At 48.5% G+C, this 27,819-nt stretch overlaps 1 protein-coding gene across 1 annotated transcript; it reads right to left on the minus strand.

Annotated features, from left to right (window-relative positions):
* Positions 1–362: 362 nt before the first annotated feature.
* On the minus strand, positions 363–27,819 carry Igfbp2 (insulin like growth factor binding protein 2). The gene is made up of 4 exons (XM_051154116.1): positions 27,348–27,819; positions 3,486–3,712; positions 2,668–2,808; positions 363–706 (listed from the first exon to the last, which is right to left on the minus strand). The coding sequence occupies exons 1-4, from the start codon at positions 27,730–27,732 to the stop codon at positions 542–544; spliced, it is 918 nt and encodes a 305-aa protein (XP_051010073.1). The 5' UTR covers positions 27,733–27,819; the 3' UTR covers positions 363–541.

Consider the following 27,819-nt stretch of genomic DNA (forward strand, 5'->3'; position numbering starts at 1 on the left):
GGGTTGGAAACCATCTCTGGTGGGAAACAGCAGGATCCTGGGTTCCACCACAGGCCTGGATCTGGGTACAGAAGCAATTTTCTTGCTCCCCTGTCTGGTGGGGAAACAGTGACTTCCCTGTGCTTCCAGGTGTTAGAGACAAGATGGACTTGAGGTTCAGTTGGCCTCCAAGGCTCTTTCCCGGGGATGCCCCAAAGACTCAAGTAAGACACACACTTTATTTTTTTTCCTTCCTTTAATCTTAAGTAAAAGAGACACAGGGGTTCAAAAATAAAAATTTCTTTCCCCGTCCCCAAGCCTGCACCCAGCAGCCCCAGTGCCATCCTTTCCCTCCCTAATAGAAGCAGGAATGGAGGTACAGGTTATTTGCAGCTGGGGGTCGGGGAGGATGGGGGGGTGCTTCTGAGCTCAGTGTTGGTCTCTTTCCAAATATAAATACATGTGTCAAAACTGGGAAATCCCCCAGACCCATTACCCAGGCGCGCTCCACTTCTGCTGGTGTTTGGGGGTGGGGGTTAGGCAAGCACCGATTGGCTGTGCTTTACTGCACCCTCTGGGCGTGAACCCCACCAGTCTCCTGCTGCTCATTGTAGAAGAGATGGCACTGGGGGTCTCCCCGGATGGTGGGGGCTCCTTGGATCAGCTTCCCAGTATTGGGGTTCACACACCAGCACTCCCCGCGTTGTCCATTCAGAGACATCTTGCACTAAAGGATAAGAAGAGGAAACTATGAAGAGGGCCCCCCAAAAGATACCTCGGCTTCTTCATGCAACCCAAGGGCGAATACAATTCTGAGGCACAGAGGCCTTACCCAACCATGCATGAACACTGGAAAGCTTGTCAAAATGCAGATTCCTGTCCAGGTGGCCCTAAAATTCTGCATGGCCAACCAGCCACGGAAGGATACTGATCCTGTAGGCTCAGGGGCTATGACCAACACCGGGTCAGGCTACTGGAGCCACTCAACGAGGAAGAAATGACGCAGCTCCCAGGAGAGAACCAGAATAGTTTAGCCATGCCACTTTGTGCATTAGGTAACATTAATGTCCCCCCGCTTTATAGCTGTGAAACTGTAGCAAGGATTAAGTAACTTGTTACAGTGTGCATTTTCTAGAAGCTCCCACGGGTTGCTAAATGACCCATGCACAGCATTCTGGGACTCACCAATTTAGCCATTGGCCAAGTAGCCAAGTTATATAGCTTGGATCTAAGGAGAGAGCTGGAGACCTGAACTCGGGGCGTTCCCATCCATGGTCCCTGATATTATCATACAAGCTTCAAGAATGCCTATCCTGACTGGGTTTGGTGGCTCGGGAGGTACAGTACAGCATCTGTTGTTCATTAAAGGTGATCTTTATCTCCTCCAAGTTCCAACTGAAGTAATTAGCTTACACTGGCATCATATCACCTGTGTGACGACGGAGTTGAGGAAGCAAGACCCGAGACGGAGTAGAGAGTCTTGTGTCCCAGGCCCTGGCTCCACACATCCATTCTTTAAGTCAAGCCCGACTGGCTATTAGGATCACCAGGAGCATCCTGTAAACTACCCCATACTCCAAAGATCCAAAGCTCTTGTGTTAAACCCCGGCATCTGTATTTGTTAAAGCTCCCCAGAGCATCCCACTGCACTCAGCTCCTGCCCACTCACATGATGACAGCACAGACCACCCCAGTCCACGTTCTTCTTCCACTGTAACAGGTTGGTGGAGGAGGAAGTGAGGGGTGGGACACCTAAAAGGACGTATACATACAGAGAAGCAAGAGAGCAAAGGCTCCTGGGAGTTTACTTAAACGTCTGTAACTCTAGCTGCTGACTACTATGTTTAGAACTGTATTTTCAGTATTTAATCGCCAATCTTCCATCTCATGACATATCTAGACACCAGAGAGGCTACTTGGCCAATGGCTAAATTGGTGGTTCATGGACCTGTAGCAATACATGGGAGCTCCTTAGACATGCACACTGTCAGCCTGGAAATGGTGGTGCATGCCTTTAATCCCAGCACAGGCAGGTGGATCTCCATAAGTTCAAGGCCAGCCTGATCTACAGAGTGAGTTTCAGGACAGCCAGGGCTATACAGGAAAAGCCTGTGTCAGATAAAAAGAAAGAAAATGAAAGGAAAGGGAAGGAAAGAAAAAGAGAGAGGGAGAGAGAGAAGAGAGAGAGAGAGAGAGAGAGAGAGAGAGAGAGAGAGAGAGAGAGAAGAGAGGACGGCGGAGAAGGAGAGGGAGAAGGAGAGAGACTGGATTTCTACCCAACCTATTAAGTGACAACCTCTGGTGGGCCTAGGGATCAGCTCTCAGGTAAAGCAGTGTATGGTTTAGGTTTAACCCACTTCTAGAGTAGCTCCATCCAAACCTCTGGAAAAGCTGAAGTGCGTGGGCTTAAGCCCACTTTTCTCACTTCTCCAGAGCACTCCTTCCTGACAGACACCAAGCACAGATAGAAGACAGCTCAGAGAGTGGAGTCAGCCCTGACCTGCCTGAGGCCAAGGAGGGGAAGCTTCCTGGAGCTGACGTGCCATCCTTCTAGCTACAGAAGCCTGACTGGAGGCTCAACTCTTAGCTTCCAAGGATTACAAGCAGGTGCAGTGCAAACTAAGCTCAGGGCTGAGGAGGCGGGGCTGAGGAGGCACCTTCCTAGCCCAGGCTCCCTCTCACACTCACTTGTTTAAGGTTGTACAGGCCATGCTTGTCACAGTTGGGGATATGCAAGGAGTAGAGGTGCTCCAGGGGACCTCGATCATCTGGAAGGCGCATGGTGGAGATACGCTCCAGGACCTGATCCAGTTCCTGTTGGCAAGGGGTCTGAAGGCAGAAAGGGTTAGAAAAATGAGCCCACAAAACACTGGTACTAGAGGCCTTATAAATTGCCATTATCCATAGGGAAGGAATTTCTTCAACACCAGACGGCTAGTAGGGCAGCATCCAAGTCAGCCAACCCCAGTGTGCCCACCCCATCCCCCTAGAAAGCCACATGGCTGTGAATTTTCTCTGCTCTCTTATAACTCTGACAATAGCCATAAAGAACCAAACCAGGCTCTACTTGAAAGATTAGAATTTCTATCTCCAGTCTTGGCCCAATCCAATTCAGACATAGTCCCCAGCCCAATCTGAATGCTCTCCCTGGAGTTACTCTAACCAATGGCCCAAGCTCCACTCCCTAACATAACCCAAGCAGGACCAATTGCCCAGACAGCAAATGAGCTGGGAAGAGGCAGCCGCTCACCCCAAAGGGGTTCATTTGCACTTCTGGATTTTTTTCTGCCAGTGTTCCAAAGTCATACAGAAATGTGAAGGTTTTAGGGGGAGATTTCAGTCCACCTCAGAGACAGAGTGCCATGTGGCCTCAAAGGTCATCAGACACATCAGTGATATCACTAGTTCTTTGTTCACTGGTGGCAGAGCACGTGGGGCATGGTGTGATACCCTTCCCGGTGTGACACACCATCCTTCCCTCTGTCAGGCCCCGCCCTTCCACTGACCCTGGCAGGAGGTGGCCGCAGCTTCTTGGGCTCCTCCAGGCTGAGGTGTTTGCCACCTTTGCCCATCTGCCGATGCTGTTCGTTGACCTTCTCCCGGAACACAGCCAGCTCCTTCATCCCTGACTTGAGGGGCTTCCGGCCAGCGCTGCTTCCGCCGCCCAGCAGGTTTATGTTCCCATCCACGTGGTTCTCCACCAGGCCTCCCTCAGAGTGCTCATCACCGTTGTCTGCAGAGAAAAGAGGAGACACTCCTGACTCAGCCTCCCAGAGAGGAGAGGGGGGCCTGCTGAACCCTAACCTCAGGGAAGATGGCTGTTATTATACAGAAGAAGAGTAACACAGAGAGACAACCATGCGCCAGGGCACATGCTCCACAACTTAGCTCGATTTCCATTTCCGTCTCATGGTAACTCTTTAGAAGGTATCATGGGTTGGATACAAAATGTTCCCAGACACACTCGTGGATTTGAACTCTTGCTCCCCAGGTGGAGGCGGCTGTTTAGGGAGGCGGTAGAGCCTGGAGCCTGCCCGGTGGAGGGGAGCTGCTGTGGGTGGAAGACCCGTTTGTTTTCTGGTTCAGACTGTGTTGCGACAAGCCTCCACCACCCGCACTTACTGCCTCCCTCTTGATGGTGGATGAAGTCCTCTGAAACTATCTGCCAAGATAACGCATCCCTCCCCTGAAACTTCTTCCATGGGGCATCTGAGCACAGCGATGAGTGGGTGGGGGTTCCTCTGGCACCCCCTTATCTTCCACACACAGAAAAGCTGAAGCCCACAGAGGCCTGCCGCTTGACTGAGATCACATCCCTGTTCAGGGATGGACCAGGAGTTGAACTCGAACTGTGTGACTTGCAGAGAAACAGGAGATCCATTTTCACTTCTGCCCTCATCCTCCAAATCTGGGACGTAGGAGCACAGAAGGATGAAGACAGCCACTAGGCCCTCAACGTGGAATGGCAGGAGGTCATTCCCGGCTCCATCGGAAAATACCAGACTCACCCACAACCGAGAGCAAGTTTATGTTCTCCTTCATGGCAGACTAGCTGAGGTCTTGAAAACTACCACGGCAAGATCCCTGGGCAATGGCATGGGTGGCAAGCCAGTGGGCAGGTAGCTACTAACCAGGCTCCAGCACGCCCACCACTTACTTCATTTGCTCATTCTTGATGAAAAGTTCCTATAGTCTTTTTGCTCCCAGGCCCCTGGACTCATAGGCTGCTATTGTACTGATCACACCGGCTTTATTTGTTTAAGTCTACCTGTATGTTGCACCCCATCACACTGAGAGGCCCCAATCCAGGAACGATAGATGATTTCTTCGACTCTGTAGAGCTAGCTGCTCACAGACCATGAAACCTGATCACGCCATCTGCTGCAGAACAGCCACTCAATCTCTCAGGCTGTCTTAGAGCCCACTGTGCACAGGGGACCCCAGAAGCGGCCCCTAGTTCCCAGTCACAGCCTAGCTGACTCATGTCTCTCCAGGGTAAGGTGACAGATTAGGAATGGTGTGATCAGTCTATAACCAGGGAAATGTGTCCCAGCATATCCTAGAAGTCAAGGCACCATCAGCCCAGCCTCAGCCCATACTGCCCACAAGCCCACCTAAAAATCTCGGTGAAGCCAGCAGTGGTGGCACACGCCTTTAATCCAAGCACTTGGAAGGCAGAGACAGGCAGATCTCTGTAAGTTCAAGGCCAGGCTGGTCTATAGAGTGAACTCCAGGACAACCAAGGCTACACAGGGAAACCCTGTCTCAAGAAAAAAAGAAATCTAGTTGAATGTATAGGGGGAGTTTTTCTTTTCTTTTCTTTTTTAAAAGAAGTATTTATTTATTCATGTACACAGTGTTCTGCCCACATGTAAAGCCTGCAGGCCAAAAGAGGGCACCAGATCTCATTATAGATGGTTGTGAGCCACCATGTGGTTGCTGGGAATTGAACTCAGGACCTTTGGAAGAGCAACTAGTGCTCTTAACCTTTGAGCCATCTCTCCAACCCTAGGAGTATTTTTCAACAAAACATTATAGTCCCTATACCCAAATGGCATAGTCCTTAAAGTAGTTCTATAGAAACATTGATGCAAGGCATGTAGTCCCCAGTGAACACTGGAGAACCCAACGGTATTGAGGACACCACTGGTGCCCCTCCTAGGCAGCACTGCAAATTGGAAGGAGCCAGCAGTATCTGCAAAAGATAAGGTATACTTCCCTGCCTTGGGTTGATACAAACTAGATGATGTTTTCAACTAAGAGAGGAGTCAGCTTTTCATGCCAGGTACAGTACCGGGGAGCAGTGTTAGTAGCTGCACCTGCGGATGTTGAGCTGCCCTAGCATCCAAAAGCCATCGTCAGTAGAAGTTTGTTCTGCTCCTTCCCTTCCCTTTCAGTCTGACACCTGGCCTGCTCTCACTGGGCTCAGCAGCATTTAGGGGAGCTATATCCATGAAGGGGGTGTTCAAGTAAAGCCCTGCTGTGCCCCTTTATCAGCTGAGTGTCCCCGCACATCACCGCTCTGTGCCTCTGCTTTCCTACATAGACTGTTGTCTACCCAACAGTTCACAGGGCTGAGCAGAATCTGTTAGAAGTAAAGCAGTTCTTGGATTATGACCTGGAACAGGAGCTGTCGTGCCACTCTCAGCTGTCACTTTGATGATGATGGACATTGTCTCAGTTATTTGCTAACTCGCAATCAGGAAGCAAAGGGCAAAAAGATTCTGAGCATCCAAAGAAAAATCACTATGGCCCCAAGTTGAAAATGCTTGGTGTTTTTCACATATGACCCATGGAGAACCATTACACAAGAACCGTGATGGTTTACCACACTATCGGTCCAGGAAGCCTAGTTTCTGGACATCTGGTGTCCAGGGGACAAGGGAGATGGCACAGGTGGTAAAGTGGTAAAGTGCTTGTCATGTGAGCATGTAGACCCGAGTTCAGATTCATAGGTCCCGCATAAGGCTAGACAAAGTAATGTGTCCATAATCCCAGCACCACTGTGACAACATGGGAGTCAGAAACAGGAAAATCCTCTAGCTTAGTGCATGCCAAAACAAGTGGTGACAAGAAGTCCTTCCTCAAATAAGGTTAGACTGACATCCAAGCTTGGTTTATGACCTCCACATGCACACCATGACACATGTGTGTCTGCACCCCCACTCGTGAATACACACACACACACACACACACACCATTCATATACACACATACTTAAGAAAAATAAGAAAGAAATAGCATGTGAACAGTGCCAAGGGATATTAAAGGAAGAGGAAGGAAGAGGACACTAAAAATATAAATAAACAAAGGATAAGAATTCTGGGGACAAAGCCAATGTCATGTCACACATCTGTAATCCCAACATAGAAGACTGAAGGCTTGGAAGTTCATAACCATCCTAGGCGACAAGTGAGTTCAAAGTTAGCCTGGAATACACGAGACACCATCTTAAGGACAGAAGAGACCGACGTAGAGAAAATGAATATATCAACTCTTGGGTAGATCGGGCGTGGAAAACAATTCCACATCTTCCAGCATGCCCTCAACATCTGTGTTTTATAGCCCAAAGAAAGAACAGAGGATGATGGCCTTGGGGTGTCACAATAGGGAAGCGGCCAAGCATACACTGTTGAAGACAAAGGTCTGCCCAAAGCTCTTAATGCTGAGCTGCTTATATAAACTGCCTGAAACCTGAAATATTAGTCTTTCTAGCTCAGCATCAGCCATAGGGAAAGCTAAAGATTTCGCCTGTTCATCAAGGCTAAAGAGGAGTTCTGTTCAACCTGGGTTCAGTCAGACCCTGGAACCAGGCCCTGAACTTCCTCACACACACACCCCTCTCCCTTTCCTGCTCTGGGAGGCCAGAAGACGGGAAACCCAACTCTGCCTCTCCCCCCAAGAAAGGTCAAATTCCTCTATTCAGCTGCCTGCTGGGTCCCTCGGAGTATGGAAACTAAGTCACCCTATTCGCTGCACAGATTTCCTCTGTACTATCAGAGCCCTGCAGAGTCACCCTCTGGGACTGGGTCATGCATCTGGGAACTACCATAAGCACAAACGCGTGACCCTTGCGTTCTTAGATGGATACAGCGGTAGAGGGTAGAAAGAAGACCTGAAGAAAAAGCTCAGGAAAGTCTGAAGTGAGCCATATCGTGGGAAACAAACACAAGTCCTCAAATGCTCAGAGTTCTCCACAACCTCCTTAAACCAATCTTTGAAGCATCATGGCACTGTTCTGCTCAGTCCTTACCCCAAGCGCCAGGAGCTTCCCAACTCACTGGGTAGATCTAGCTCCTCCCCCCCACCGCAGGCCGCTTCCACCCACAGGCACACTAGTCCACAGCTCCCTACAGAACTGGGCACAGGGTCTTCCCAGGGTACCCAGAGCACTCAGCTTGTGGATCTATCTGCTCAAGCCCTCCTGGGCACTTAAAGCACAGGCAGTAGCCAAAGAAAAGTCCCTTGGCTGAGTTTTCAAGGTCAGTTCAACATCGAATGCCCAGAGCACCTTCTGCCAACTCTGAAAACATATCTGCAAAGAGATGGGCACCCTCGGATGATATGTGCTCAAGCTTGGAATCTACAGGCAGGGCCAAACTTGTCCATTAGACACGGCAGACACTGGAGACTGGTTTTTGTTCATATTAAGGTCAGAACAAATTTAGCTTTTTAAGTAAAAAACTCAACATATAATACTGATTGTGTTTGCCTTCATAAAAGCGGGTGTTATAATTTTACAATGCTTTTTTGTGGAAGGGGTTAGCTCGGTAGCTCTCCTAAAAGACTAGTTGCTTTCCTGTCCTGAATGGTTCCCAGCCTCCCCAAGGTGAAGGTCAGTTTGTGCATCCTCACAGAGGCCACCTGGAGTCAAGGGTAGCTTTCGTACTTCCTTTATCCATCTCACCACTGCCAGCAAACCTGCCAGTAAGACGGGAAATCCACAGGCACGGCTTGCTGACGCAGGCTCCTTTTTAAAGGTAGCAGGACATCCATCTCTTTCTCTGGCATAGATTGCAGGACCCAAGTAAACACATCGGGTAGCAGGAGCCCAGGGAAGAGGAATGAAATGCTGGCCAGGCTGAGACAAGCCTGGTGCCAAAGGTGTCCAAGGGTTCGAGACCAAGGTCTGTGTGACTAAGCCTCCAGTCCAGCTTTCCCACACAGCGTTGAAGTTATGAATAGATTGCTTAAGCGCTCTGTGCCTCTGCCGCTCATCTGTAAAAGACGGCAAACGGCAGCCAGCTTCTGGATCCTGCTAGAAGGATTTCCCAAGAGCTGTTCACGGTATGTGTAGAATGAAGTGTGGTGGGAGCATCTGAGGGAGCTCATAGCTGCTTCTACTTCTCCAAACCGGCCCTGCCTCACCTGAACAAGCATCATCCCCTTGCCCATACATTTTCTTCTAGCTATGGAGGCGATCCACAGGAAAACATTCCAAACAAAGAATTCCAACTAGAGATAAAATTTTCCCAGAGAACGAAAATCTGAAGCTACGTTCTTCTCTGCCTAAGAGAGTTAGATCCAGGACAGTATCTATTAAGTGACCACTTAGACTTGCAGCTAAGCAGGCTGTGTACAGAGGCCACCGCAGGAAACGGCTTCAAGGTAACCAGTGGGGACTTGCAAGGCCCCTGAAGCAACCTTGAGATTGCCCTCTGCCAGTTGATAAGATTAGCTGTTCTCCCCAGCATAACAATACCTAGGAAATGGTACAACACGGAAGCATGCAATTTCCCAATTATGTCAATATGCGAAAAGTAAAGCTTTTACAAAAAGAAAAGAGGCAAGCAATGAAATACACAAAATCGGAGCCCTGAATGGAGGGTCTGAAGAGCACGGGGGACTCCCTTGCTTGACCTTGCGGTATTAGCACATCCTCTCGCTTTAGACATGTGGAAATGAAAAAGGCAGCTGAGATTAAAGGGAACAGATGGCTTGCCCTATTTTAGAACTGGCAATCCTGAGGCCCGTGTCCATCTGGGTCTATGGGAGCAAACATATTCGGTATCATCAGAGGAGCTTCACGATTGGTCAAGGCCCCAGGTTGTCCTTTGACCTACCCTTACTAACCTAGCCAGGGAGCACCCACTAGAGGCTGACATCATCAGAAGAGGGCCACATGTCCACTTCATGCCTTCACACAACGGTTTTAAGACTGAATTTAGGCACATCCCCCTTTCTCTCAGGTAACCCTGTTTGACTGTAGCAGCAAGGACCTTACACAGTGAGTTAAAATCTCCATGTTTCAGAGTCCCGCCTTCTTCCAGTGCCATGTTCTGGTCCCAGCGCTACCCTTGGAAGTTCATGGTTCATGACCTGTGGGAAACTCTAAAGCGCTATTAGGAAAACAAATCTAAAAGCGATCCCTCCATTGTCCTGAGCACTTGTTCTGAGCACTTGGCTCTCGACCTTATCGAGGTATAGGAAGAGAATGCGTCCTTCTCTCCCCATCTTTCTAGTAGACCAACAGCTCTTCCCTTCCTTCTCTTTCTTGTATGTACCCTAAACAATGCCTACCTATTTCCCAGCTTCCTGTCTCATGATAATCTCCAACTCTGGGAGCCCAGGCACCATTAAGGTGAATGACTCACAGTCTTCAACAGCAGCTGGCCTTCCAGACCTACTTCAAGAACTGCTTCTGAGCAGGGGGCCACAAGAGTACGTGATGGTCGCTTTCCTAATTCTGCCCTGGCTGGCCACAGGGCTCACACAGCAGCACTGTGGTCAAGGCTCTCCAAAATCGCCACTCGGCCTAGACATACACTGGTCCTCTTCCTCTGCTTCCTCTTCAGATAACTCCTCTATTAATATCCGTAGCAACAGACAATCCAGTATCCCACTCAAATGGGGAAAGCACCCCGCAAGCCAACTGAGTGCCAGGCTCACAAAGTATCATTCTTCCATCGTTTTGGCCAAACCCTTCCATTTTTCTGATCTCTTAAGCATGCTGGACAGTGGAAATTATGGCTATGATTTAAATATGATATTGCTTTATTACTACCCTCATTCAAACTTGCACTACAGGCTGGGGGGAACCAAGCTTTACACAAGATGGATGGATGATCTATTTCTTGGATGCATAAATATAAGGTTGTCTGCCATGTAGGGGGAAGATTAGTTAATATCTAATAATAACAGAATAATCAAATACATGGAAAAACTAATAAGGCAGATCCTCAATATTCTCTGGTGTGATGTCTCCATGTTGAATTTTAAGATTTTTATTATTTCTTTTATGCATGTGGATTCTTTAGCCTGCGTGTATGCCAGTACACCATGTGCATACCATATCTGTAGAAGCCAGAGGAGGATTTCAGACGCCCTGGAACTGAAGTTACAGACTGTTCCGAGCCACTATATGGGTGCTTGGAATCCAACGTGGGTCCTCTGGCCCCCTCAGTTTGATTGATGGGATCTACATTTCATTTTTCATTCCTCACCTTTCACATCACTGGGGACTGAACCCAGACCTGTCTTCTTAAACCTGAATATATATCTTCCTCGATTGCTCCCTAGCACATTCTGCAAGGAAGTGAGGGAGGCAGAAGAAAGAGGTTCCTTCTTGTTTATTTATATGCATATACATACACATATATAAGCATATTTTTAAAGACCCTTGTGTGGAAGTTTAAATTAGATGATTTTGTTTTGTTTTCCTTATGTGGTTCTGGGTATAGCACCCTGGGCCTGACACCCACTATCTGCTAACTAACTAACTCAACCATGGAACTATATGTCTAGACTGGTTATTTAAATCCTATATGTAGCTAAATCGCAAAGTTCTCTGCTGTTTAATAGAAGTCTTTGGGCAAGATTGAAATGCTCAAATTCATTCTATGCAAAGAGGGGAGGAAAGGATGGGAAGAAAACAGACTGGGGGAGGCACAGGGGTCAGAAGTGCCCAGGGTGTAGGGGCAAATGCCCAGTACACACAGGGAACAGATTGTTTAGCGAAAATTTAAAGCCACTCCATTTGGATAGCTGATCACAAGCCCCACGCTTACCTACACGGTAACTGTTCCTTCTCAGCACATGTGCAGGAAGCAAGAGAGTCAGAAGGGAGAAGAGGGTCCAACTTGTTTGTTTAGTTAATATTTAACCTGAAGACCTTAGTCTTTTGAAGTGGCATTGTATTTTCCACCCATCAATTTTTTTTTAATAGGTCCAGGACAGCAGGCAGCAGTGGCCTCTGTCTCAGGAATCCAGAAAAGTGAGTGCATTGAGTTGCCTGAATTCTGAGCAGTGTACGGATGTGCCTGAATCCCAGATGGTGTGTGGAGTGCCAGAATCCTTGACAGAGTAGAGGAGTGTTTGTCATGGTATAAGTTAGGGCCCAGAACACAGCCCAGTTTAGTTAGTGAGTGACCCTCTGTGGGTTGGTAGGTCCATTGATCCTTTGCTGACATCCAGCTTCTGTCCTATCTCTCAATCTTTGTCATCTTTTGCACCCAGAAAGGAAGGCAGTCAAGTAAAGCCTGACACCACTCAGATACTCCCACCACCACTGCCACATTCTAGAAGAGTCTCCCTACATCCAGCAGACGAGCTCCTTCATAATAGACAGAATCATGCTTGTCAGTGTCACTAAATTCACAAGCCTTGGAGGCACATCCTGTGGCTACTGTTTATTACCCAGCTGAGCGTTGAAGAGTTCAGAAAACACAGTCAAGTGGAAAGCTGTGGAGGCGCATGCTATCCTTGCACAGGACAGCAATGGATCAAAGCACACAGAGAGCAGAGCACTGACCACCTGGCTGAGGGATCCCCTTCAGCCCTCAATTCTTGCAACACAGGCCCTTGTGCTCCAAAGCTTGACTCAGTTCTAGTGTGGCTAGATAAACAATGCTGGCTTAAAAGTCAAGAGGACCAAGTTTCTGACCCTGAACTTGCTCTCCCTGGTTCTATGGGTGATGCCAGGCTGGGTACTGAGTGGATTTGGCATCAGTGTGTTGTTCATCTATCTGCAAGTCAGAGAGTTTGACTAAGTCACCATTTCCAAATGAAACTATACAAGAGGGATCATCTGAAGCCTCTAAGAATAGCCCTGGCCCCAAGCCCGGGAGATCCAGAAGCAACAAACCTGGGTTAGGACCAAGGAGCCTGTATTTTAAACAAGAGTCCTCACCAGGGTCCCATCTTCCCATGCTGCTTCTGCAGTGCTTTCCTGAATGATTTAGTGAGAGAGAAAGAGACCTCTTCTATGGGAGCAAGACAGCCTCAGGCAAGAACTCAAAGTGTCAGCCTCAAGGTTTCTCCCCATTGGCTCCTAGGTCTGTAGAGAGACACCAATGGATGCTATGCACACATGCGTCCTGCGTCAGGCACCTTAGACATCTAGAGCGTGCCCTCACACTGCTGTTTCATCGCAGGCTCCCCCCCCCCATGCTACCCCCCACCCCCAAGTGAGCACAGCCTCTCTGGAGCCTCCCTGCCTGTGCACACTCAAAAGGGCTGCTTTATAAACACCACGTTCATTCCTGGAATCGCAAAGACCTGGACAGGGGCCAGGGCTGAGGCAGACAGTTTGAGAAAACAAAAACATGCTCAAATTCAGCCCAAGTCCCGCAGGACTCCACCAGCCAGGTTGTCCTTGAAGAGCCAGAGAAATTGATACCAAGAGGGCAAACAGAGCTACCAGTTTTCATGTCTTCCCATGGGTCCTGAACACTTCTGCTCCAGCTCAATTCACGTCATCCAGGAACCTGGCAAAGTGGCTTAGTGGCCAAAGGCCCAAGTGAGGAGTGTGCACCTTAGAACACACTTGGACCCGAAGTTACAGGGACAAAATAAAGTGCATGACCCCCAAATTCTGCTTGTGCACAAAGTATATATAAGCATTTAAAAATGTCTCAGTGGTTAAGAGCACTCACTGCTCTTCTGAAGGTCCTGAGTTCAACTCCCAGAACCCACAATACCCATATGGCAGCTCACAACTGTCTGATGCTGTCTTCTGGTGTGCTGCTGTACATGCAGACTATGTATATATGAATAGGGTGACATAATGGAATAACAAAGTAGCCATAAAGACAGCCTGTTTGTCAACAGGTAAATTCAAAACCTTAAAATTGACAAGGAAAACTAAATTTACTATAGCATTCATATCCGCCCCCCCCCCCCCACCTCTCTCTCGCTGTCTTGATTTTCAAGACAGGGTTTCTCTGGGTAGCCCTGGCTGTCCTGGAACTTGCTCTGTAGACCAGCCTGGTCTCAAACTCACAGATCCACCTGCCTCTGCCATCCAAGTGCTGGGATTAGAGGCATGCACCAATACAGCAAGATTTTACAATTTACTTTAGAATACTTGAACTATATTGACCACCCCCCCATCATACACACACACACACACACACACACACACACACACATTTATCTGCACACACACAAAAATGAGTATTATCCATTCATCGTATGTGCACAAATTGCTTTAGATAAAAAAGGTATCTTAAGTACTTCATGCTAGTAAGCAAAATATTAAGCATTCACAATTCTGATAGAAGACTGGTATTTTTATGTTTCTTACTATTTTTATGTTTCTTATTATTTCTAGACTTTTCTTTTTAAAAAAAATATAGTCCTTTCTCAGGACCGGTGTTATGTAGCTCTGTGGTAGAGGGCTTACATAGCATGTGCAAGGCCCTGAGTTCCATCCGCTGCACTGTGAAAATAAATATCTATAAGTCACTTCACCCACTGTGTTAGCTCGTTTTATGTCAACTTGACACAAGCTAGAGTAATCCAAGAAGGGGGAGACTCAATTGAGAAAATGCCTCCATAAGATCAGCCTGTAGGCCATTCTCTTAATTAGTGATTGATGTGGGAGGGCCCAGCCCACTGTGGGTAGGGCCACCACTGGGCTGGTGGTCCCAGGCTCTATACAAAAGCAGGCTGAGCAGTAAGCAAGCACCCCTCCATGGCCTCTGCATCAGCTCCTGCCTCCAGGCTTCCACCTGGTTTGAGTTCCTATTTTAGCTCCCCTCGATGGACTGTGTGACTCAGGGTATACAAGCCGAACAACTCCTTCTCTCCTCAAGTTGCTTTTGGTCGTGGTGTTTCATCACAGCAATAGTAACCCTAAAACAACCACCATCTTCCCATCACCTCTCTTGTCAAACAGTATGAATAGACTTGGAGAGCCGGAGAGCATTTTTGACTAGTCAAGGCCCCGACAGTGTGACATGGCAGGTGCCAAGGCCATTTTGACTGGCTGATGCCATGTTGCCAGTATGGCTTGCCCATCGATAGGTCTCTGTGTGGACTCCTCACCATTGCTCTGTGACATGAAGAGACAGGGAATGAGTCGGGGAAAGATGCAGAAACACTGGCAGAGGGCCAGTGACTAAAGAAAAACAAAAGGAAGAAATGAAGACAGCTCAGCCCAGGGAACAGAAAGTCAATCATACCCTGGTGAAGCCCAAAGTGTTAATCATGTAGGGTTCCAGCAGATCCCATGAGGTAGAAATGTCCAAGGGACAGTTAAGGAGACAGCTGCTCTGCTTCCCCCAAAAAACAAGTAAGAGGAGAGATCCAGGCAATTACCTAACTTAGGATTTCACACAAAAGAATAAAAATAAATGACAAATAGCAGGTAGGAAAAAAAAAGCAGAAAATCACACATCTCCTCTGGGATAACCTAGGAGGGACCTGTGAAGAAATAAGGACAGGACATTCTCCACTGTTAAGTGGAGAAGGAGATCTGACTTTCACACAAATTCTGGTGCCCCATATTTGACAATGTCCTTTGGATGGAGACGCCTGGTGGCACTCAGAGGAAGGATAATAGGTCATCAAGAAGAGACTCGATACCCTATGAGCATATACAGGGGGAGGAGGTCTCCCTCAGTCACAGACATAGGGGAGGGGAATGGGGGAGGGAAGCGGGAGGGAGGGAGGAATGGGAGAATACAAGGGATGGGCTAACAACTGAGATGTAATTTGAATAAATTAATAATAAAAAAAGAAATAAGGAGGATGGATGGTGTGACTATGGAGGGTGCAAAGCCACTTGACTTTCAGTTAATAAGTCATTGCTGGACCAAACATCCTAGAAATTCAACTTTACTTCTCTGGTCTCTGGCTGTTGAATGCTTAGTCCCCAGCTGGTGGTGCTGTTTGGGAGGTGGGGGAGGGGGGCTGCCCTCTTAAAGGAAAACATTGTTGGAGGTGAGTAAAAAGACTGCAATTACTCTGCACTTCTCTGCTTCATGCTTGCAGTTCAAAATGTGACTCTCTGCTTGCACCTTAGCTGCCATGCCTGCCTCTTCCCTGCATGAACACTGGGATCCCTCAGGGTGTTTTATCATGGCAACTGGAAAGTAATCCATACATGAACTCACTGAGGTGCACAGGTGAAATCAATGCATGTAATTAAAACAAAACACCATCAATCTGGGGACTCAACTCCTCTTCTGACACCTCTTAAAAGACACAAGCTTAGGGCTGGAGAGATGGCTCAGAGGTTTAAGAGCACTGGCTGCTCTTCCAAAGGTCCTGAGTTCAATTCCCAGCAACCACATGGTGGCTCACAACCATCTATAATGAGATCTGGTGCCCTCTTCTGGCCTGCAGGTGTACATGCAGGCAGAACACTATACATAATAAATAAATATTTAAAAAAATAAAAATAAAAAACTAGCTTAGTCGTGATTTCCAGACTTACAAATTATCCTTCATAAAAAGGGGACCGTTGTGGGAGGTGAGCAATAGAGAGGGGCATAGAAGGGTCCAGGTGATCTGAAGGGAGAAATGGGAAAAATAGAGGCTCTAACTAGGAAGGGGGAGGGAGACAAACACAGACAAAGGAGGCTAAAATCACAGAAATGATTGTGGAAAGTCATAAGGAAACAGACCACTAACTACCTAAAAAATAGCTACGACACAGAGAAGTCAGTATATAAATATACTGGGCTACCATGGAAGGCGGGTGGAGGTGGGGGTACAGTAGCAGGAAGAGATGGGGTGGGGACACTCCCTGAGGCTTCAAACATAGACAAAGAACCACAGGCAACCAAGGAATGTTGAGAGTAGGAGAAATAGTCTCCCCCAGGAAAGAGCACACTGATTAACTCTCCAAAGCATATGGTCAGCCCCAAAGACATACATGTAAATGACACTATACGGTTTGAGCAGGTTGTGTTTATACATTCAGGAATGTACATATATATGCAATTTGAAAGAGCAGCAAGGGCAGGGATAGTATGTGGAAGAGTTTTAAGGGATAAGAGGAAAGGAAGAAATGATGTAATTATAACCTAAACAAATAAATAAACTTTTAAAAATTATTCATCACCACAAACAGACAGAAAAGAAGTTTGCTTTTCTGGAAGATCATGTGCTTTCCTCCTCCAGACTGAAGAAGCAATTCCTACCAAACTTGACTCTCCACTGTGTTTCCTGTCACTGTAAAGGGACTTTGTTGTTTAAAAAGATCTTCCGAGAGCTTTGATCAAAGGCTAAGTCCCCAGCTCATAACTGCATTAGATTCATATGTATGTATGTATATGTATGTGTGTATATATATATATATTCTGACTTTGTTACTTGCACAAGATTTAACTTTTGAACTGTTTTTCTTGTATTCTAGGTGGTATGACAATATCTTTACACAGCAAGGCTGCTCTCTACTCGATTGTCACTTATACATTAGAAAAGCTAGTTATGCTAAGAGCAGCCCGCATCCTGCACTGGAGTTCCTTCCTAAAGCGCTGTTTTCTTTTACACCACACCATCCATCTCTGTCCAGGCCCCACGGCAGCGAGAGTGGTTAGGGATACAGGAAAGGCAGCAGAGCAATGCAAGCATGAGACAGGAGGGACCTGTGCTTCTTCTACCAGGGCCCATATCCAAGCCACTGCCCCCTATACTTGATTCTGATGATGTAGCCCCACAGTCCTGTTCCAAGAAATTGATCCCAACTGACCTTTCCAACCAGTCTTCCACTAGCTTCCCCTCCTGCTGTGTTCTTCTCAGTCTCCATCACACCACTCCCAGATATTCCACAGTGACACACTGAACCCAGAGGAAGCAAAAAGAACTGTAAAACCTGCAAGGATGTCCAGGCTTGCCAGCCACCCTCTCAAGCCAGCACACCAGTGTCCTGAATATAAATAAGTGTCTTTAAATAGGTCACCGTGGTTCTTGCTTGCTTCAACTAGAAGTCCACTGATTTGTGGCCGATCTAACACTACATCACATCCATGACCATCCTTGACCATGTTCTCTTGGTTTAAGGAACAACCATCCAAACGAGAGACAAATTGGTAGAACCTTAAGGAAAAAGTCACAAGTCCGGGCTAGTAAGATGGCTCAGTGGGTAAAGGTACTTGCTGGGCAAGGATGGTATCCTGAATTTGAGCCCCCAAGAACCCACACAAAGGTAGGAGAGAATAAACTCTACAAAGTTATTTTCTGGCCTCCAAATGTGCTTCATGGCATATACCCAACCACAAAAGCCAAGCCCTCTTGACCCCTTTTATCCTGCCCAGCACAGCGCCACCACGATTGGTACAGAACCAGTCAGCATTATCAGCAACGGGAGATCTCAGGCTACTGGGGAAACTGTTTTTCTTGGTCTTTTCTTGTCCTGGGGCACTTTGGAAAGCAAGTTCAGCATCCAGAGGAGACAGGACATCTCCATCCAGAAGTTAAGACAGTAGTCACAAAAGAAACTGCCTGGGGAAGTTGCATAAAGAAACACATTTTTTTTTTTGAGAAGTTATGCTTTAATTGCTGCCACTCAGGGAAAAGAACTTTTCTAAGAACTCCGTTGAAACAGAACACAGAAAGGAGAATCTGGATCCACGGGCTAGCCTTGGCACTTGACCCAGAACACAGCCTTGATTCCTTCATTTGACTCTGAGCTGCATGATAGGGAAACGCCTACAGCAAGGCATTTCCAACTGTCACGGATTTTATTGTCTGCCCATGGTGATGGTACCTTGGCTTATGGCTACCAACTCTCTCCCACCCCCACAGTCTCAGACCCAGCCAGCTGGAAGCTAGCCCCACCCCCACCCCATCCTTTCAACCCATCAGGATGAAGACACTAAGTAGGCTCCTCTGGTCTTCCAAGCTCCAACAACCTGCCAAGGCCTTCAGAGCCCCCCGGCCCCCTTCCCTCCTCTACATCCTGGCTCTGCTTAGTCCCTTGAATGAACACAGGCTAACACACCTACACCCGGTCACTAATTAGAAACCTCCCCAGGCTTTGCTCCCCGCCAACTCCACCAGGGTCTGTGGGCAACTCCTCTGCCCAGCACCTGGAGGTGTGCCAGGCCCTGTCCCCTTCTCCGCAATCTTCACTTCTGCCCTGCTTCCTAACAGCCAGGAGGGGATGTGGGGCAGACAGCCAGAAGGCCTTCAAGGCTTCCAACTGCCTACCTCCTAAAAAAAAAAAAAAAAAAAAAAGAGAGAGAGAGAGAGAAAATAAAAGAAAAAAGGGGGAATTCTTGACTGTAGTGTGCTGTACTTCTCTCCAGGGAAGCCAGCTTTCTGAGCAAGGTCTCACTCTTGAGTCCTGACTGACACCCAAACTGAGCCAGCCCAGATCAGAAGGGGAGGGGTTAGGAGGAGGGGACAGGGGATGGTCCATTCCTCCCTCTTGCTGCTTACAAGGGCGGGAGGGACTCCAGAACCTTTTCCAGCACTCACAAGTCTTCACCGAAGGGCTTCTCCTTCCCATCCCCCACCACGAAGCCCTCAGGGTCTAATGCATCCCAGAATCCCCAGGGTCCTTCCTGGGTTCCAGTCTCAGTACGTGCTGACCACTCTTGATTTCCTGAGGCTCCACACCAAGTAGATGCCTAAAAATAGTTGCCACTATGTACATCCAGGTGACTACTGAGGGCTTTCTGGGGTCCCAGGTTCCTCAAACATTAGGAAAGCCCCAGAACTCAGAAGACCCTCTCCAGCCCAGCTTGGCCACGGAGGATCACTCTTCTCTGAAAACTGACAGGCAGCAGGACCCTCGGCAGTGGGGTCAGCAAACAATGGTCTGAAGAGAACACCCAAATTCTGTGCCAGGAATTCTGTGCCAGGATCATGTTCAAAATTCCTGGCACCAGAGGCTCAGAGACACCGGACCTGAAAAAAAAAAAATCCTCATTGTCCCAGAACAAAAAGGGATCTTCACTGGGTTTGACCACTGCCTGCCCCTGAGCACACCACACGTGCTAAGAGTGCTACCGTGCTGAAGCCTGTGTGCAGCCAGCTTCCTGTGAGGGAACACCATCCTTGCCTCAGTGACACGTCAGCGACTCTCCAGTCTTCCAGGCTATGACAGCTGGAAGGCTATGTCCCTAGGCTGGCTGGCCAGGTGAAGGCAGGAGGACCCAGTCCTTCATCATTAGCTAAGTGAGCAGAAAAGCTGGCACAAGAACCCAAGAGTCTGAGCTTCAGAGTCATCTCTGTCCCTCTGGTTTCTACTCTGGCCACTGTCAAGTGTGAATGACAACCCTGGAACAATCAGTCCCAGAAATTTGGACATGGGCCCCAAAAAGCACTCAAGCAGCCTAACTCACCCATAAGAAATGCAAACCATTTCTTCTCAGCTGGTTTTATATTGCATTAAAGTGCAGTTTCATTGTCCCTTCCGCAAAAGGACTCTCTAAGCCCCAATGAACACAGGTCAGACAGAGACAGTCTTATTCCCATTGTAGGTGAAAAAGTAGAAACCAAATGACATTACTACCACACCAAGCACTGGGTGTTACTGTATTGTCTACTTTGTTTTAATTTTGTTGATTTGGGGCAGGGGATGTCTTGCTTTATGTAATCGCTAATCTGATTTGTCAACTTAAGTTCTAAAATCAAATGAGAGATGATGGGCTTCTAAGCATGTGGTGGCCGGGCAGGGAGAGCATCTCAATCAACTTAATTCAAAAATGAGAAGAGCTGTCCACTGTGGGTGGCACCATTCCCTGGGCTGGGGTCCTTGACTGTGTAACAGGAGGGAGGAAGTGAGCAGAGAATACGCACTCATCCCTCTATGCTTCCTGAATGTCGTCTTCCTGCTGGCATGGTCTGAACCCTTGAACTGGTGGCCAAAATAAATTCTGCCTTCCTTGAGTTGCTTTTGTCAGGGAATTTCCATCACAAGTGGAAAAGTAAAACATTTTGTTTTGAGACTTCAAACCCATGACCATCCTCCTACTTAAGCCACCCTAAAATCATAAAGCATGAACTATGTATGGTCTGTCTGCATTGACTGTGACACACACACACTTAAGTCATGAGCACCACCAGTCTCTGATTTGTACATGGCGTAAGGAAACTGAGGCTCAAAGTGACTAAACCTCTAAACCTCTTCTTGTATTTGGATAAACAATTGACATGTGGGATTGGGTCCTACAGAAATGAGCAGCCTGCCTGACTTATCCAGTCTGGCCTTTATTTTAAAGGTCAATTCATGAAATAGAAAAGACATCACTTGTCAAGATTAAGTTGGCTAATGTGTATGACAACCTACTGTGGAAAGACGCTTCCCATGGTCACAACTAGTGTAATATATACACCCTAAAGGAAATAAAAATTATCCTTACTTCACTAAACCTGTTTTCTGGGAACAACCCCCACTCTCACCCCATTGCCACAAGTTTTGTTTTGTAGTTTTGATTTTGGGTGGTGGAACCCACAGCAAGGGCCAGTCTGTCCTCTAAGTCTTGATTGACCCTGCCTCCATCTCCCAAGTGTTGAGATTCCAGATATTTGGCATCAAACCCAATGACCACATTGGGACCCAGTTAGTTGGAAAGCAGAAGCCAGGCTATTTCCCCACTGCTGCTATCTACCCATTCCTCTTCCTACCCAGAGACTCTGTGACTTTCTGTCTTTCTCTGTATCAAACGTCATACACTGGCCTCTTATGTTTTCGAAGTGTACTCTCCTCCTCACCAAAGCTGGCAATGGTATGTGCCATGGCCTACCCAATACCTACATACAACAGGTATCCAGCAACAAAATCTCTGGCAGACAAGCTCAAAGGCATTTTTCTGTCAATAGCTCTCCCCTGACTTGACCACAGAGGCAAAGGCATTCAGCAGCAAGAAGCCAGGAAAAAAAAAAAAATCTTAGTTCTCATGTACTTAGTCCCACCACTGAGCCCAGGCAAGCACCTAAGATAGAAGTATAAAAATAAATAAATAAATAAAAAATAAACTTTGTCCCCTAGGGGCATGGAGGAAAACTGGAGCCAAAGGAGGCAGTTTCAGAAGAGGATGAGGACACAAGAGGGGTTGACCCATCTTCTGATGGCTGCCTGCCACCTCAGGAAAACGCCGGCCAGAGATAACAAAGAGAAGCAGAATGATCTGGAACATCTGCCAGCCAGATCTCTGGCTCCCTAGTGAAGCATATGTAACTTCCTCCTCTTTGCCTCCATTTTAGCAAACCCAGCATGGCTAGCCCATCATGAGCACAGTGCAGTGTTCCCTACCCATGGAAGTCCCATCTCTAATGCCCAGCAACACCCCTTCCCCGCCCCTCTCCCTGATAGTCAGTCAACCAACCCTTTTCATCCCATGTTGAATTTTGTTCAACATTCCTGTCTCTGGTCACCTTTAGGCCTCCCTCAGATTGAAGCTGAAGACAGCTGGGACTGACAGATTATCCATGCTACTTTTTTTTTTCCCTGAACGCTGTCCACTTACTTAGCATGTGATCGAAGATTCCAGCTGGGCCAGCAGTAGAAGAGGCACAGGAAGAGACAACCATGTGTGTGTTGGTTGGGGGAGGGGAGTGGGGAGTGGGGAGCTACAGAGACTTCAAGGACAGGATAAAGTCAGAGAAGAAAGAGCTGGAAACAGAGAAGGTAAACAGTAAATGCTCACCTTGGGCACAGTAGTAGAGGACTGCAGCATGTGGCCCAACCAAGGGAAGCAAAGGTCTCTGCCTTCCTTCTGTCCCTCTAGCAATGCCCTACCTCCCAGGTGTGATTTACCCTCTTCTCCATTCCATTAGAACTTTCAGAACTTCCTATCGGCTCTAACAGCAACTCCTCTGACTTTTTATAGCAGAGAAGAGCCACTCCAAGAACCAACCAGAAACTCATCTGATAATGAGGCCTCTCAGAGTAAACATCTCAGTAGATAAATGAGTGGACTCTGGCTTCCAAGCAATCCAAGGCATTTATTATATTTTTGAAGATTTATTTACTTAATGCATTTTATGTATGAGTGCTCTGTCTGCATGTACGCTTGAAGGCCAGAAGAGGGCATCAGATCCCATTATAGGACATTGAGAGCGAATTGAACTCAGGACCTTTGGAGGGGCAGCCAGTGTTCTTAACCACCGAGCCATCTCTCTAGCCTATCATCACCACCACCACCATCATCATCATTATCACTACTACAACCATTTGTGTGTGTGGTGTGTGTGTGTGCGTGTGTGTGTGTGTGAGAGAGAGAGAGACAGACAGACAGACAGAGACAGAGACAGGCTGCACATTGGCCACTGCATGGCTCTAGAGGTCAGAGGACAATCTGGAAGAATTGGTTCTCTCCTTCCACTGTAGTTTCTGAGGATTGAACTCAAGTCATCAGGCTTGCAGGGCCAAGTGTTTTTATTTCACCAGCCCCAAAGTGCTTTCATAGGTTTCATTTCACTGAGCTGCCCCACCTTCAGGAAATGCTCTGCCTGAATACTATAAGACACCTGGCTAAGGCAGACTGACAGTGGGACCCATACATGCCTCCCTCTTCCTTCGGCTCACTAGCAAGCCCAACAGTACAAGGCGGCTGAGCACTCCTCCATAGAGAAGCCTCTCATACTGGAAGCCAGTAGTTTCCTTCTCCCAACTCTCCCACCTGTTTTAACTCAAAGCACCCTTACCCCTAGTTTGTAAAAGGAGTTTCTATGTTTAGAACATCTTCAGCATTATTACACAAGTTTGTTTTGATTTGGGGGTTTTTATTTGGGGGGCAGGGCAGGGAGGTGCAAGGTTTCACTGTGTAGCTGTGGTTGTCCTGGAACTCACTCTGTAGACCAGGCTGGCCTCAAAACTCAGAGATCTGCCTGCCTCTGCCTCTAGAGTGCTGGGATTACAGGCATGTGCTACTACTGCCCAGCCCAGTTTTGTTTTTTTTTTTTTTTAATTTTGATTATTTGTAATTATTGCACATGTGGGAGGGTAGGCCCACAGGCATGGTACATGTGCTAAGGTCAGACGACAGCTTCATGGCGCGGGTTCTTCCACCTTTACACGGGTTCCGGGGATCAAGTTCAGCTTGCCACATGAAGGAGCTTTATTACCCACTGAACTACCTCTGCCAGCTCACAGGATTTGTCCTTCCTTGAGCTTCCTTCCATCTCTTAAGGAACTGGGTCATCAGTGCCAAACAAAAGAAACCACGCAGGAAACGCTTCCGATGTTTGTAGAAAGTGACACAGATCAAGGACTTAAAATTGAGGCAGCTTCCAATCTTGGCCCTTGGGCCAACGCAGGCCGAGGCCACTGTATAGGCCTCTTTCATCCTCCTTCTACTGGCCTGACTCTGATGGCTTGGTGCACAGAAGCCACACTGTCTTCACCAGTTCACAGACCAACTAACTCCAGAAGTCCCCAAGCTGTCCCTGAGCAGTAGCCCTTAGTACATGCCTCACCGCCCTTCCATGGCCCTCAGTGAGAGGGCAGCAGCTTAGCCAGCCGGGTTCAACCTTCTATCCAGAACCAGGGCCAGGAGGTGAAAGGTGGTGCTAAGAATCAGCCTAAACAGTGAGTCCCACTCATTTCAGAGTCTTTTACCATTTTGAACTCGGTATGCAAATTTATGCAAGACAAGATGCAAAGCAGTGCTCAGAGCCAGAAGTCCCGTTGCTCCCCCCCCCCTTTAGCTTGAAGCCTAAGTGAACCACTGTAAATCACACACACACCCCACACCCCATAACTGCACAGTCAGGCCTCCACACTCACCACCTATCAGTGGGCCAGCTCTTGTCAACTATGGGACTTAAAGTGACTGAACATTTCTATAGCACCTTTATATGTGTTCAGGGCCAGACGGCCACTTGGGCAGCCCCGCCCCTTAGCATAATCCCCTGCATTGTATAAAACGGGGGGGAGGGGGGGACTTGGGGGGGGAGAGAAATGGAGGGCAGGAATGATGCTGAGGAACCAGCCTGGCCTGAATTTTGAAGGGACTTAGTTTGGCCCAAGCTACCCTCCAAATCCCTCCGTAATTTTTTTTTCCCTCCCGTACCCTTTTGAAGCATGGACTTGCGACAGGTCTCAGCGGTCCATTTTCATTTTGCTTCCAGGCCTTGCCAGTCTGGTTTCTGTTTCTGTGAACCAAAAGGCCCAGCCCATCATGCTTTGGGATGCAGGCTCACCACCAGTCACTTCTACACACTGATGTGCCCACCCCCACCCCCCAGCCCTGCCTTCCTGCCATCCCCAGGAAGCCAGCAATACAGTCCCCGAGTCCCTGGGAACAAAGACAAAAGAGCTAACAGCAAAGCCGGAACTGCTGGGGTGTGCAGCGTGGAAATAAGAGGGTATGTTTAAAATTCTCAAAAGCAACCTGCTCAAAGAGGAATGCTGGGGGAGGGGGGCTTGGGGGGGTGTTCAGCCTTCAGAGCAGGGAGATGGGCAAAAGACAGTGGTGAGGCAGCCACCCTCACTGCCAAGATCTGTCTGGACCATGTATAATAACTGGGACTTCAACATTCTCTATACAGTCTTTAGTCTTTGCCCCAACCCAAAAGCCTCCCCCCACAGGCCTAGAAGCCTCTGCCTTTGCCTCTCTTCCACACACCCTTGCAAAACCAAGCTCCTTCCGAAATGACCCCTTTGACAGCCCTGCGGTCCCCGTTGACCACTGCTTTCAAGTATACCTACTCAGCTCCCAGGTTCCACTCCCATCCCACCCACCCCCCACCTTGTTTAATGTACCCTCTTCTAGACCCGGAACACAAAAGAAAAGTGCGGAAGGCATCTGGACCTTGGGAGAAGGCTGAGGCAGCAGCTGGGATGCGCTGGCAGCAGGGAGTCCCATAACCAGGCCAAAAAGAAAAAAGGGAAAAAAAAAAATCCAGAGTAACATTCTTCCTATGAACTCAGGCCATTGTCCCCTGGCTCCCCTGACAACCTCCCTCCCCCCCCCCCCCCCCCCCCCCCCATCCCTGAAGCCTATAAGGAAAAGTGACCCAAGAAACCTGACACATCTGTTGCCTACAGAAGACTCCAACCACTTTCAGAGTCTTGGAAAGCTGAAAGGCTGGATATTTCAGGCTTAGGATAAAAGCAAAGAAGAGTGGGGAAGAAAAAATATTAGACCCATGAAAGGAAAGTACACCACGGTTTAGTATAATGGTCAAAATCTGCAGGGTTCTGCAAGGTCTTGGTTTACCCTGCTGAGGAAAAGGACTGTGGGGCCCCAGAGGTGACAGAGGACGGGAGCTTGGGGAGAGGACTTCTTTTTATTATTACTTAGAAACAGGCAAGGATTAATCCCAAGGAAGGCTGAGAGAGAAGAAACCCTGACAGTCCCCTCAGAGGAAGCCCTACCTTGCTCTCTACTCAAGGTCAAAAACGCCTCTAAGAACTAGAAGGCTTCAAATTCTGACCTCTAGCTCCATTGGGGCGGGGACAATAGCAGACCAAGGGAAAGAATAGGGCGCACAAAGAACTCGAAAAGCAACGAGAATGTTTGTACTTTCTGTCTTCCTTCTTTCCTTCTTTCCTTCCTTCCTTCCTTCTTTTCTTTCTCCCTTCCTTCCTTCCTTTAACCAACACCTCCTGGCTACCCATAGTCTCAGAAACTTGGTCAAAACCTCCTTTTACACGTTAGCGAATAGAGGGCACAATTCAGCGCTGTCCCCAAGATGAAATAAAACAGGCACAGCTTTCTCCAGACAGAAGGAACAGAAGGCGTTGGTGAAGAAGAAGAAGAAGAAGAAGAAGAAGAAGAAGAAGAAGAAGAAGAAGAAGAAGAAGAAGAAGAAGAAGAAGAAGAAGAAGAAGAAGAAGAAGAAGAAGAAGAAGAAGAAGAAGAAGAAGAAGAAGAAGAAGAAGAAGAAGAAGAAGAAGAAGAAAAAGAAGAAAAAGAAGAGGAAGAAAAGTGAATTCCTCTCACTTGTGTTCTTCAAGCTAACTTTTTTGGAAAGAAAGGTTCCTAAACAAAGAACTCCACCTTTCCCAATCCTGTGGGATAGTTAGAGTTCCCTAGATTTAGGAGGAGGTAGGGCGTGACACGCACCCACGTGAAGAGTTGTCGCTTCCCGGCTCCCGAGCGGCTCCAGCATTCAGACCTGTGAGGCCCGGACGCTTAGCCCGGCTACCAGGGTGCGGGCATGCAGCTGGCCATCCGGCTTAAATTACACAGATGGAGCCCGCTCCACTCTCCACGTGCGATCTAACCCTTCTCCTCGCCTCCCAGTGCCAGAAAGAAGGAGTCCCTCCATTCGATCCCTTCTCACCCGTGATCTGCGGTGTCACCTGCGAGCGATGGCCAGCAGCATTCCCACCGGGGAACATTCGACCAGTGGTCATTAACTCAAGTTGTTTCAAACGAGTTTCAAGTTCCTACACGCTCCCAACCCCCCACCCCATCCCCGCCGGCCGCAGCTCCCAGTTCTAACCACTCTCCTCACCACTAAATCCGGACAGGGAATACCGTGGTGACAAAATGTCTCTCCTCTCCTCCTTTACCCCATCAAATCCCTCTTGGTCCACCTCCAGTCTCCCTCCCGGGGCTGTCTTTCGGGTTCCCGCTCTCAAGAGTCTCCCTGGATCTGGTTAAGGATTGGGCTCTTTAGTGTCTACAACACTCCCAGGGTCCCGTGGGACTCTCTTTCCCCACGTGAGGGCCGCCAGCCAGGAGACCCCGCTGAGATGCGAGTTTTCCTCCCAAACTAGTGCTCACAGTCCGCATTACCTGCTACCTGCTGAGGGGTGGCGCCCATGCGACTCTTTTCACAGGTACCCGCGCCGGTGACCAGCGCCTTCAGGGGCAGCTCGGAGCCCGGGTTAGGGTAGCAGCGTAGCGACTGGGCGCAGCGCGGGAGGTAGACGCCGCAAGCTTCGCCCTCCTGCCGTGCGCACACCGGGCAGCAGCCGCAACCCGGCTCTCTCACCAGCTCGGCGCAGGGCCCGTCGGGTGGGGGTCCGCAGGAGGCCAGACGCTCTAGAGTGCAGGGAGGGCAGCGGAACAGCACCTCGGCGCGTACCCCGGGGCCGCAGCCGCCTGCGCCCAGCAGCAGCAACAGCAGCAGCGACGGCAGGAGCAGCGGCAGCCCGAGGCCGCCCAGTCTCGGCAGCATGTTGGCTTGTGGGCAGCGTTAGTGCGGCGAGCTAGCGGGCAGGTGGCACAGCCCTAGAGAGCACAGGAGACGCCTCCTTGCCTTCTT

The sequence above is a fragment of the Acomys russatus genome, chromosome 12 (genome assembly GCF_903995435.1).
Source record: "Acomys russatus chromosome 12, mAcoRus1.1, whole genome shotgun sequence".
In the NCBI taxonomy this organism is placed as follows: Eukaryota; Metazoa; Chordata; class Mammalia; order Rodentia; family Muridae; genus Acomys; species Acomys russatus.

Bases quoted from the DNA above. Each gene is read 5' to 3' on its own strand.
- Igfbp2 (XM_051154116.1), bottom strand. From the start codon at position 27,732: ATGCTGCCGAGACTGGGCGGCCTCGGGCTGCCGCTGCTCCTGCCGTCG. The intron at 2,809-3,485 runs GTCAGTGGAAGG...TTCTGCCTTCAG, and splicing joins TGCGGCCACCTCCTGCCAGG to ACCCCTTGCCAACAGGAACT. The intron at 707-2,667 runs GTGAGTGTGAGA...CTTATCCTTTAG, and splicing joins GCCTGTACAACCTTAAACAA to TGCAAGATGTCTCTGAATGG.